General features: G+C 40.0%; 1 protein-coding gene across 9 annotated transcripts in view; it reads left to right on the top strand.

Moving 5' to 3' along the window:
- The window catches only part of erc2 (ELKS/RAB6-interacting/CAST family member 2), a 36693-nt gene that overhangs the window by 3787 nt on the left and 19649 nt on the right, over window positions 1–13257 (top strand). For 5 of the 9 annotated variants that reach the window (XM_044173382.1, XM_044173387.1, XM_044173413.1 and 2 more), the window contains exons 2-6: window positions 1547–2359; window positions 10160–10183; window positions 11432–11866; window positions 12164–12238; window positions 12776–12910. In XM_044173382.1, the coding sequence (XP_044029317.1) occupies window positions 1682–2359; window positions 10160–10183; window positions 11432–11866; window positions 12164–12238; window positions 12776–12910 (1347 nt within the window). In that variant the 5' untranslated portion in view covers window positions 1547–1681. The remainder of the gene's footprint in view (window positions 1–1546; window positions 2360–10159; window positions 10184–11431; window positions 11867–12163; window positions 12239–12775; window positions 12911–13257) is intronic. The other 4 variants (XM_044173423.1, XM_044173449.1, XM_044173394.1 and 1 more) reach the window with 3 other exon arrangements.

The raw sequence follows: 13257 nt of genomic DNA on the forward strand, positions 1-13257 counted from the left end.
ATGCCATCTTGACACTGCTTAACACACACCATCCACATTTGGCCGAAGTGTTTTCCTCACCTTCTGGAAACTTATGCTACCGTTATGTCAGATGACTGAGGTGCTTTATCTCTATTAGCCCAGGCATAGTCACCATGGCAACTGGGTCTAAGCAGCATGTGTCACCAGAGGAGAGAAAGTACCGTAGTTCACTTTGATGGAAGAGTCTAATTTTTTGTCTCACAGACGATCCAGTATTATTCATCACCAGACACCCTGTGACGTTAACAAACAGTTTCTTCGACATTTGTTGTTTAACAGCTTTCTGTATTTTACCAAAAAAACATCTACTGCCATTATGTGCCATCTCAAGCTGAAATATATTACAGACTGTGATATATCTTGTGATATATTGAAGCTTGAGATGGCATAAAATGGCAGAACCATTATTACAACATTAAAAATTAAGGCTTCTTTTTCTTTTTCTCCTCATTAGCCAGCAGGATCTGCAGTATTTTAAAATATTTTAATTTATATCGTTTTAATTAATATTGTGGCTAAAATCATTGTCTATTTTAATTTGTAAGTTTTATGTGTTTATGAAACAATACAATTTAACAGAGGATTACTTAATTTGTAGTATGCCATGGGCCTTATTATGTTAGCTGTCTTTTATAATTGATTCTTATTGCATTGAGTTGAGAATATTGTATTGATTGTATTGTTTGGTGCAAACAGTGGTGTCTGTTGATGTACTATTTATAGTGTAACAGCACACACTGTTGTGTTTCTGTATGTTTGTCATATGTTATAATCTTTCACTTTGGTTCAGTTTCTAACACTTATTACAGTATTAAACTTCGTATCCAAACATTAGTGTTCTCAAAAGAAAATGTAATCAGAGCTGATCAAGTAGGGAGCCAAAGACTTAACATCACACTCACATAAACTGTTAATTCGGTCTATACAGTATCACTGGATGCATAGAATCTGTGCTTGTTTTAAAAACTAATAACCACTAATCTAAAAACAGTGGCATTTGAATGATTACACCTAAAACCTTTTGCAGGGGAGTAACTTTAAAAAGAACAATTTGGTTAACATCTCATGCATTTTGTCATTACTTCATGGGTATCATTATTTACTCTGATATAAAACAATTGACCATCATTGATCAGAACAGAGAAATATGATATAAGCTATAATATTGTATTCTGTGTTTTAATTAGTCTGTTATTTAGCTGAAGTACTGTGTGATTGTAAAGCGGTGCTGTCTGTCCAGACTGTATTAGCAGCATTAATGAGATGTAGATAAATGTTGGCCAGTGGGAAATCCAGGATGATGCTGGGAAATTCCTGTGGGCCATTTGAAATAGCTGCCACATAAAATGTGACAGTTTGCTGTTGCATCTTGCAGGCCAAATCTGTTTGTTTTAACCTGCTCAGTTTTTGAGGGGAATGTACTGTGTATTTTTCTAAAGTGTACGCATTTCTTTCTGTGCCTTTCATCTGACACATACAAACAGTTGCTATTCATCTAACAGGTGCTTCTCCTCTGTTTCCTCAGATCTGACTTTGAAATACTCCACCTATTAAGACATGAAATAAGTCACCCATGTGCGGTTCAGAGAGTCAGAGCAGCCTCATTTCTGCGTGCTCCTGTTAAGGACCCTCTGGTGGCTACACCGCTGATTCACAGGACATGTACGGCAGTGCCAGAGCTGTAGGCCATATAGAGAGCAGCCCCGCACGGTCCCCGCGCCTGCCAAGGTCCCCCAGACTGGGCCATCGGAGGGCCAACAGCGGGGGCGGGGGTGGTGCGGGGGGAAAGACGCTCTCCATGGAGAACATCCAGTCCCTCAACGCTGCCTATGCTACTTCGGGGCCCATGTACCTGAGCGACCATGAGGGCGTGGGCTCCACTGCCACCTATCCAAAAGGCACTATGACTCTGGGTCGCGCCACCAGCCGGGCCATGTACGGGGGCCGTGTCACAGCCATGGGCAGCAGTCCCAACATCGCTTCAGTGGGGCTGCCTCATCATGCTGACCTTCTGTCTTACAGTGACCTGGGCTCCCTTTCCATGCTGCACCACCACCACCACCACCAGGGGGTGCCCTCCGCTCTGCTGAGGCAGGCGGTGCGGGGCAGTGGGGGGGAGCTGTTGGAGATGCAGGCCCAGCTCAGGGATATGCAGAGGGAGAATGAGCTGCTGCGCAGAGAGCTTGACCTGAAGGACAGTAAGTTGGGATCTTCCACCAACAGCATCAAGAGCTTCTGGAGTCCTGAGCTGAAGAAGGAGAGGATAATGAGGAAAGAAGAGGCGGCTCGCACATCAATCCTTAAAGAGCAGATGAGAGTCACTCATGAGGAGAACCAGGTGAGACCAGTCCTCTTAGCTGTCATAATCCACTCTTTACTGCAGGGAATTTCAGTTGCTAGTCTGTTGTCTTTTTGTTTTGTTTTTTTAATCTGTCTCTCTGCTTTCGCTATTCTCTTCTCTGCAATACACCACTGTCATCTTCAGTCCAAGAATTCAGAGAATTATTGCAGTCAGTCATTCTCTCAGTACTTGTGGAAACCTTTCTGGAAAGAGTTCTTTGTGTACATAAATATTTAACACACTCTCCTCGCATAATACCACAGTACAGAATTGATGTCAGAGAGACCACTTGAGCCACAGGAAATACAAAACCTTTTAATCTCGTTGTCTATAATCTAGTTTTTGAAATGTGAGCTAATATACTGGGCCTTGTACCTTGTATGAAACCATTTAATAATCCACAATTTTGACAATGAAATCCTGCCCTCAATTGTTTACTGATTAAGTAAAAAAGCATGATGACACCACCAACAGTTGAATTGTAACTTCTGTATGCAATCTGGCCACAACATGAGTTAATTTTAGTTTCTTTTCAAAGGTTATTATCAGATTGGCCCAAGACTGTGAGATGTCAAAAGGTTTTTTGCTTGCTTCAATGTGGGGGTGTAGTCATGGCCCAGTTAAATCAGTAACTGACAAAAGTAGGCACAAGGCCCAGAGACAAATGTCAAGGATGCTTAAACACTCTCTGTCTTACTCTCTCTCTCTCTCTCCCTTCGTCTTTCCTTTACTTATTCTGACTTTGATCATCTCTCACTGTCTACCTCTGTTCATCTGGCCTTCACTGTCTTCAAATATACAATCTGTTTTTCTTCTGACTAAATTTAGAAAAATGTCAGTTGGCAGCTAAACTCTTCTTTTTAATTCACCAAATTGCCCCATGCACATTTTTCTAACAGTCAAGTGAAAATTAGGTTCTAACAATGGAAGTAATGTAGATATAAAAACAGCCAAACATCACTTGCATTCAGTATGGAAAAAATGCTCTTTGTATCCCAAATTTTGATGATTGTCATGTTTAATCTCAGTTGCAGGATTACATTATCCTCTGTCTATCCACACTTTGGGATATATGTAACACCACATAGTTAGCTGCCTTATAGTACAGACAGAGGGTTTAGATATAAAGCACTTGATTTAGTTTGATATTTTGGTTGCAAGGAAAAATGCACAACACATTGAGGTAGATTGTGGAATAGGTCAGCATATTGCTTGACTGGCTGGATTGAGTTTTACAGCGTTTTTTTCCTTTTCTTTTTGAGGCAGGCTGTGGCATGATGCAGCTAATTGCACAATGCCTCAAGCAACGTAAAGGTTGAATTTTGCCAGCTGGTTGTGGTCTTTGTGCCAGTCTGTCTGCGTTTCTGTCTGTCTGGTTGAGTGATGCTGTTGGACACTGAACCGCCAGTAGGCCTGCTCATTACTCAAAGCGGCAGATGCTGTCACTCCACTCTTCAAGGTCATAGCAGATACCATTACTGTGTGACCCTTAAATGAGACCCGTCTGTCTTTGTGCATGTCTGCTTGCATTTGCGTATATGATGAACATTCCCGTTTAAAGCAAATTGTTTTTGGCTTACCTGGTTCGACTGGAGTTTAAAGAGTTTGCCTGCTCATCCCTGAAGCAGTGCCATGCTGCTAAAGGGAAGGATGTTGAGCTCTCTGTCTCACAATTGAATGGTTTCTACCTGCTGGTGATCCCTAGAGGGGAGCCAGAGGTACCTTGATTCTTTTATATCTTTATGATTCATGAAAATGTGTAGGGACAGTGTTTGGGAGGGGAATTTGCCTTTTCAAGCTAAACTGGCACTGCCACTGACAGGGCCCAAGCCATTCATCATTTCACTTATTCCTTATGTTCAGTGTGCGATTAAATACTGCATGAATCCTTGTATATATTTTTAGCTCAGCTTCATAAACTGTAGGAGCTAAATGTGTCCAGCAGAATATGAAAGCTTTACAGTGTGGGCTTTCATGCCTTTGTGCTCGATACGAGAGGACTCTTTTTTTTTTTTTTTTTGTCCTCAGCCTTGTCCATCAGTGTTCGCTCTGACTGCACTGAATGATATTTATATCCCTCCTGGTAGGGTTCATTAATGAAGTATGTCGGCTAATAAAAGGCAGATGTGCCGTGTTACTATAATTGGTCTTTTCTATCTTGATTTCTGGGCTGTGAGGCGTCCTTACGTAAGTGTATACTTACGGTGGGATGGTTTGAGAGGCTGACTGAGGAGCAAATTGCCTCATTAATTATGGAGTAATTTCAGGCCAATCTTTACATCTGTATTGTAGCACCCTTTACAATTGCATCAGGTGCCTCAGGCCTCTATTAGCTTGAGCAAATGCCATGCATTATTTATTTAGTAAAAAATAAGATATGGGAATATGTGCTCCTTTTTATCACATCTTAGAAAAACAGGAAAAGTATTCAGGCATTAGAGTTTGTCTTTCATCTGTTTTGTAAAGCACAGACTCCACTGTGAGTGAAATAACAACCATAGCCTGCAGAGCTTTAATCAAAACAGTCGATGGTCATGACCAGGGGTAATGATTAGCCCAGGAATGTTTCGTGAGGCACATTTTTAATGTACTATGCAACTGGCTCAGGCTATTACAACGCTGAACCGTTTGACATGATTTCAGCAGAATTTTTTGTCGTTCTGAAGCTGGACAAGAGCTGCTAGAGGGAAATGTGTGAGCTAGAGCGTACCATATCTGACTGAGTCATGACCACTGCTGCTCAGCCACCCAGTCAGCCCTCATCAATGCAATCCCCAAAATGGAGGCTGAGCTTCCCATCACACTGCTCTGTCTGTGCATGGATACCGTGCCTCAGACATGACATGTTTTTTTTATTCTTTACTGTGAACTGCCGATTGTTACATGTCACTGAACAATGAAAGTGTGAATATGTGAACTGGGTGGGACTGTTGTGTCTCAGCAAAGTGGGTATATTTTCATGTATACATTTTTGATTAGGGGTTTCTTCTCTTTGTAGTTGTGCCAGCTGCTAATGTGTGTGCAGAGGTTATTGTACTGTATTTTGTGTGAGGGAGGTATAGTCCCAATTATTTGTTTGCACATATGATTCATATATATATACGGCAGGTGTCCACACTACACAGTGGCAAACAAGCTTGCAGCTGTCATATATACATGATGAGCAAAGGTATTGATGTTTTCAGCGATGTCATGACATGGTGAACTCAAGTGGACACAGGAAGTATCATGTGAACAGTCAAAAGAGCCCATGGATACTTCCCGTGGTATCCACCCCCCTTCCTGTCTGAGCGCACAAGATGGCTGCTGCTTCATCCAGAGGACAGGAAGGTGATGAAATGAGGAGAGAGAACAAGATGAGATGAAATGCAGAGAAGCAGGGAAACATTTACCAAGTGCAAGGCTGGTGAGATTAAGGGAGTGAAGGATGGAAGAACAAAGCAAAGGGGATAAGACATGTTACAGTCTACTGGTGTCTTTTATCCAGAACAGCACAGTTTTCAATTAGATCAGAGCCAACAGTGCAAAAATGTCCATCTTGGGGTAACAAGTAAAGTGAGAATCCAATAATAAAGATGTATTCTTCTTTGAACCAGGAAAAAAGAAATGGACAACATATTGAATTCCAGTATGAAGTATACAGATGGTGAAAGAAAAGTGAAGGCAATCTGAGAAGAAAAGTATACTTGTTACTGACGGCTAAGTGTATCTTGTGTATCTGTGTATCCTGGCTGATGTTTGCATTATTAAACTCCACATAAATGCATGTAGCAACTCATTAAGGATCATTGTACTTGTTGTTCCACTGCTCCGCATGGTCTGGAGCCCTTTTGTGTGACTCTCCACGTACCATCTTTGGGATTCCCACTGTGACATGCTTTCATGAACTCAAATAGGAAAAATTATGCTTGAATAAGAGGGTGTTATTTTGAATTAACACTTGCATGAGAATAGTTTTGTAAATCAAAAGGCATTCATTTGGTTACATTGCTGTAGATGTAGTTTATTGATTGCCTCCACTGGTAGACTGGCTGTCTGGTTTTCATGCAAAATCACTGTGAAATTATAGCTTCACCTCATCATTACCCGGAAGCTGTGTATCATTCAGTTTTTTGCATCAGTGTTAAGTGAAAGATTTAATACATAGTATTAGTATTGTACTTTTACAGATATGATATATAGGTTGATATCCCAAAAAAAATGCCCAAAAATAATCTTTAAAAGAGTACTCCACCGATTTAGCTTTGCACTCCTATAACATTGTCGGATTCACGATGGACAGTTTTAAAACATATATCAAAATAAATGCAGCAGAACAGAGATATCGTCTTTTTTTTATTCCATGCATTCTTCTTCCTTGTCAAAACCTGGCGCCTACAATGTAACTCGCACAGCTCCCTCTGGAGCCACAAAAGGCTTCATATAGCTTATTTTACATATGCAGTAGTTCTATATTAATAATATTATTACTATAGTAAGATTTATCATCATCATTATCATCAGCGTTATTGGTAGGACCTAGAGAGGGCCATCTTTCAGAGACTTGATGCTGTAAATGCTGAAATAAAAAAATGTGTGTGTGTTTGTGTACACTTAGTATTACTTAATAAATTAAGGATAGGGTCTGGCCTTTGGCTTTATCAAAATGAATAATGATAAGTATTACAGTCATATTAACAAACATCATAAATTACCATCTGCACACTGGGTGAACATGTATAAGTACTGTAAAGAAAATATTATTCAGTATTCAGAATTCAGTGTTACTTAACTCCTGTGTGCCGTCCCAACTCTCAGATTTCTGCATTCACGCAGCTCTCTACCTTTCTTTTAGCTGAGTAGAGATGAATAAATGCCATATTTGATGCCATGGCTGTGGGTGTAATTGTATATTGTCAGCCATCACGACATACAACACAGCGATTAGGAATGTAGTGAGCTGTAGGCTGCTCTGACTCAGCGCTTTGGAGCAGTCCATCTGTCAGATACAAACACCCACTCCCTCTTAACATACACACATATATAGTATACCGCACATATAGCTGCTCATGCCTGTGCCGCCTGGTAAAAGAACTGAATGTCACCAGATTTGAGTATCAGTCTGTGTACAGAGTAGCTTTAAGTTAATGTGTTAACAGTTTTCATGTCTGACTGCACAACACATTTTTAGCCATGCGGAGCGGTTCTAGGGATGTCGGTCGGTTGGTTAGTTCAGCACTTTGGTCCAGACTGAAATATCTACTACTACTGGATGAATTGCCATGAAATTTAGTCCAGATATTCATGGTCCCCAGAGGATGAAGTTTCCCAAGGTCAGTGGGAAAGTAAGACTTTCCCTTTAGTGCCACCATGAGGCTGACATTTTTGATTTTTAGTGAAATAAATTAACAGCTATTGGATGGATTGTAGTGAATAAATTGCTATCCTCTGGGACATTCATAGTGCCCAGAGGATGAGTCACAATGACTATGGTGATCCCCTGACTTTTTCATTCAGCAGGTCAAAGTTTTCACTTATTCTGTGAAATACAGTACAGTATTCTCACATCTTCTTGATAGATTGCCACAAAATTTTGTAAAGACATTCATGGTCAAGACGATTTATCCTAATGACTTTGGTGATCACCTGACATTTCCTCTAGCGTCACCATGAGGTTCACATTTGTGGTTTTAAGAGAAATGTCTCAACTATTGGATGGATTCTCATGAAATTTGGTATAGACATTCATGTCCCCCTCAGGATGAACTGTAATCACTTTGATGAAATTTCAATGTGTCCAATTCTTTGGTTTATGACCAAATACCTGCAAAACTATTGACATTCCCATCGGCCTCAGCTGTGCTTTGTGTTTAGTGCTAATTAGAAAATGTAAACTAAGATTGTGAACATAAATATTATACCTGCTAAACATAAGCGGAAAGCACCGCTGTGCCTAAGTACAGCCTCATAGAGCATGTAGACTCTTAGTCTTGTTAATTTACAGTTTTACCCATGTGACAAAACAAACATTGTGAAAAATCTTACAGTATACTTCTGTATGTGTAATTAACTTGCAGATGTAGCTTTTGGCATTTTGAGACAATGACAGAATCCACCTAACACCTTTTCTATTGTAGCTCTCAGAAGGATTTTGTGTTTCTGCACAAAAGGATTTCTGACAGCCAGTTACCCTTGGCTACCCCAGGTGTCAGTTAGAGGAACTGTAGCTCAACATCTCTCCTTGACTCTGTGAAACCTCTGGAAGCTCATTTTCAGGATATGCAGCGAAAGAGAAGCCTTCTCTTGAGGCAGAGTGACCACAACTCCAATATCCGCTGAGTCATGACTGACTCACAGGCTGCTGTAGATGTTCGGGGGGGATAAGGCAGGAATGGCCATATAGTAATTTTAACCTACAGTGCAATTATGCAAATGGAATCATTGGACTGTCTCCTGCAGTTTAGTTCCAAGACGGCAAGTTATTGATCAGGGCAGAGAGAGGGAGTACTGATGAGGGAGGGAGAGGGAGTGGTGTCATGTGAGATTAAAGAGAGAAGATATGAGTAGAAAGAAAAAGGTTTTGGTTTAACGGTTTGAATGTTGCTCTGTGCCACATTAAATTGATTTAGTACAAGTGAGGTAGTAGCATGCCAATATTTGCAGGGACTTATTCTCTATCACTCATGACGGAAACCAGTCATTTCTGATTTTGATTGGTTAAGTCTGATTACAGCAATAATGCATGTATTTATTTATGGTTAAGAAGAGGTATTTTCTATACATAGTAGCAAATTATTATTATATTAAGGACTATTCCACATGTAAGGAGGAAGATAACTCTTGCATTGAAACTTGTTTGCCAGTAAAGAAAAATCTAGTTGTAAATGAATAGACTACACTTTCTGTTGCCGGACCAAATGTCACTGACTCACATAAGGCAGTGTGACAAAAACTGTTGAGGATGGCAGCAGTCTTGCAGTCAGCCGAAAATTCATCAGCTGTTTCTTCTAACACAAACACTGCCCCCCGGTGGTTGGAAGGGCACAGGCTTACAGTATCCCCTCTGTTTTGTAATGAGGAAATGAGCCAACAAGGAATGTTACAGGGATCAAAAACAGATTTAGTTTTTTACTTTGGTATTTGTCCTTAAATTATGTTTTTGCTGCTGTGAGTCCGTCTGCAGACGCTTGAAGTAAACCTACAGAAAGACAAGTGATTGCCTTGAGTGTTTCTTTATTCCGAAGAAATTGCCACTACAGTAAATAGTTTTTTTTTTTTTTTTTTTTTTTTAGAAAATTGACTTATTAATCAGTTTTAAAAATAATTGCCAATTAATTTGCTGTCGATCAATTTACTGATTAATCAACTTGTCATCATGTTGTCATTATCTGATCACTACTACACTACTACTAATATTATTAATACAAGTGTGTTATGTGGAGATTGTTTTATGATTATTATTTCAGTGCTACTACTACTAATAATAACAATATTAGACCCATCTAATACATCTATGATCAGTAAATGTAAGATTGTGGTGGTTGATTGGAACCATTTTTACAGCCATATCTAAACCTTACCTTATCTCTTTCCAGAAAGGTAATCTCAATAAGTCAATTTTTCTCTGTCAGTATATTGTGAATATGATGTTCTGACTGAGGGCTGCAGGCTGATAGACAGCTGGACACACTGATGGATGGCTCTCATTTTAAATCTCTGCCTGGTTTGTGTTGATCATCCGTCTCTGTTGCATCATGCTCTGACGCTCTGTTTTACCATACATTTGTTTTTTCTGTTCATTCTGCCCATGCTCTGCAGCTGCTGGATGCCAGGAGAACCAAGGTTTGTCCCTATGTTTGCACCACATGTTGTGTGCATAACATAGAGTCACCTTCAGTGTGCCGTGTATTTTCAGACACTTGGCAATCCCTTTGCACCATTACAACCTCCTCTCTTACGAACCTCCAAAAGGAAGTATATTATTTTCAGCAGTTCAGTCTGCCTCCTTTTCCTGTGAACCCTCATATGTTCCCCATATAAACACTGTAAAACTATAAAGAGTGATAAGTTTGTTCAATTGTGTCAATCCAAACATGTCTGGTGTTCCATCCCCCTGTAGTACCACCAACCATACAACCCCAGACTGCCTGTAAAGGGGTTTTTATTTCAGTGGAAGAATCTGTTTCTTCTACTCTAAATCCTGAGTGGGCCATTTTCTGGACTTAGATTGATTTCCCTTTGGAGATATCTGCTGGAAGAAAATTTCAACAGGCAAGACCAAGCCTTAGTCAATCTGTGACAGAAACTTGGCCCTAACATCGTTCCCTTAAACCTAGAACCAACACCCCTACACATAATAAAATATATTCAGCTTAAAAGTGTGTTTTTATTTTATTCTGGACACACACAAATTCACAGACAAGCATGCCTTTATTCAATATATAACTGGGTCCTAGTTCATGTCCTCCAATGGTAGCAGCTTATCTAAATAATCATAGGCATACAGTCTTTTTCTACATGATGCTCAATTAGCTTGCAGACCCCTTTTCATTATAACCAGATGCCACCTCTGAGGTTTGATACAGCATTTGTATCCGGGCCTCTCAGGCTGAGTGTCAAAGAGCAAAGACCTCTGCTGCACTGCAGGGAAGCATCGGGGTGGTCTTTTGCTTTGATTAGCAAGTTAACAACCCTCATTAATTCTGCTCACATGTCTAAAAACAGAGCAACCTTTTGCAGCACATTAATAGATTAATTGGTTTGGCAGCTGTGATTTATTTCAAGCCTTAATATATATATATATATATAAAAAAATCTTTCTGTAATTCCAAACGATTCAAATTTGTTTCTTGTTCCAGAATAAAGAAAAAAAGACGTACAGTCTTTTAACAATATCAGTTTATGTGTTTAGTTTAGGTACGTGATGTGTTCCCCATGTTTGACCTGTATTTTTCCACAGAACCGTGTACAACAGCATTTCAGAAGTGTGTTTATATGTGGTTACCCTCATGTGTAGTGTGAAAAACTTTCAATAATTCAATAATTTCAGTAATTGTTGACTCTGTGTGTGTGTGATCTGAACTTCATCAGCATCTCCAGATGACCATCCAGGCTCTGCAGGATGAGTTGCGCACACAGCGAGACCTGAACCACCTGCTGCAGCAGGAGAGCGGTAACCGCTCCGCTTCTGAGCACTTCACCACAATCGAGCTGACGGAGGAGAACTTCCGTCGGCTGCAGGCTGAACACGACAGGCAGGCCAAGGAGCTCTTCTTGCTGAGAAAGACCCTGGAGGAGATGGAGCTGAGGATCGAGACCCAGAAACAAACACTGGGTGCCAGAGACGAATCCATTAAGAAGCTGCTGGAGATGCTGCAGAGTAAAGGGCTGCCCCCGGGGCCGGGCAGGGCGTCTGAGGAGGAAGAGCAGGAGAGAGCTAGGCGCATTGCTGAGGCAGAGGCCCAGCTCGGACACCTGGAGGTCATTCTGGATCAAAAGGAGAAGGAGAACATCCATCTCCGAGAGGTACTCTATGACCATGCTGATATTAATATATGGGATTGACTGTACAAGACTTTACTTTGTCGTCACTAGAGGGCAGTGCTGTGTCACATAATCAATATGCTCTATTCTTCTGCTTATATAGTAGCATATTAATTATGTAACGTATAAACTGAAAACTGCAGAGCACATCAGCTGCATGAAACATTTTACATGTATAAAGACAAACATTGCATTTTTTGGTGTTTTTCTTCAGCCTTTTTCTGCTTCAAATAGATTCTGCTGTACTGGTGCCACATAATGTTGTATCTTTTATGAAAGGAACTGCACAGAAGGAATCAGCTGCATCAGGATCCAAGCAAAACCAAGGCCCTGCAGACCATCATAGAAATGAAAGTAAGAACCTGACTCACAATAGGCAGCTTGACCATAACCACATGCAGCACTCACCATTAGAAAATAATTCTTCATATAATTATTCTTCAAAATAAGACGGTGTAGTCCCTCATTCGTCCAGGAGTGTTCTATCGTAGAAAAGGTTTCAGTCGTAATAATTATTCATAATTATTCATAATTATTCTTCAAAATAAGGCTTCATGGGTTAATTAATATGTAGTTTGTTTTAATCCAGCTACAGTATTTTTTTATTTCATTATTTTTGATACGAAGGTTCCTCTAACTAAGACTGTATACAAACAAACAAGCTAATCATGGACATTCTGTCTAAAACCAGATGTTAACTACAGTAAAAAGTCCTTTGAGTCACTGACATTTGTTGTTATTGTGATCATCAGCAGCTGAGTCAATAGTAACCACACTGACACATCTCTCTATCCCTCTCACACACACAGACATGGAGACACTCTGTGTATCTGTTCACAAAGCAGTTGTGTAAACATCAACAAGAATCAATATCACTGTTTAACATTTCAGCTATCGTGGCTCACTGAAGAGGTGCAGCAGCCGATCATGCCAAGCTGCATCATACTTGATGACATGACAAGAAATGGCATATTTAATTTCCACTCTTCAACATTCCAGACTGTCTGCAAACGTCACAGACTGCAGGTCCATCATTTCAGCTTCCTTTTGTGCAGATGAGCATTGTTTAAAACTGCAGAGCTTTGTTTTAAATTTTCATTCAAAGTTTCAGAAGACACCAAATATGCCAAGCTGAATTATGGAAAAATGCGTATCAAATGATGCACAAGGTATTTCAAATTTTCTATTTGATGTAACCCGATTGTGCAGGTCTTAAAATGACATCTTAGCTTTGAATAATTCACTTAAAATATAATAGTGAAATAGCTTCAGTGAAGCACTGGAACAAGGAGAGAAAGAATATGTATGTGATGTTTTATGTAACGTTGAAGCTTCAGGGGAAATTTATTGAACATTTAAATACTGGGACAAAC

The sequence above is a fragment of the Siniperca chuatsi genome, linkage group LG2 (genome assembly GCF_020085105.1).
Source record: "Siniperca chuatsi isolate FFG_IHB_CAS linkage group LG2, ASM2008510v1, whole genome shotgun sequence".
NCBI lineage: Eukaryota > Metazoa > Chordata > Actinopteri > Centrarchiformes > Sinipercidae > Siniperca > Siniperca chuatsi.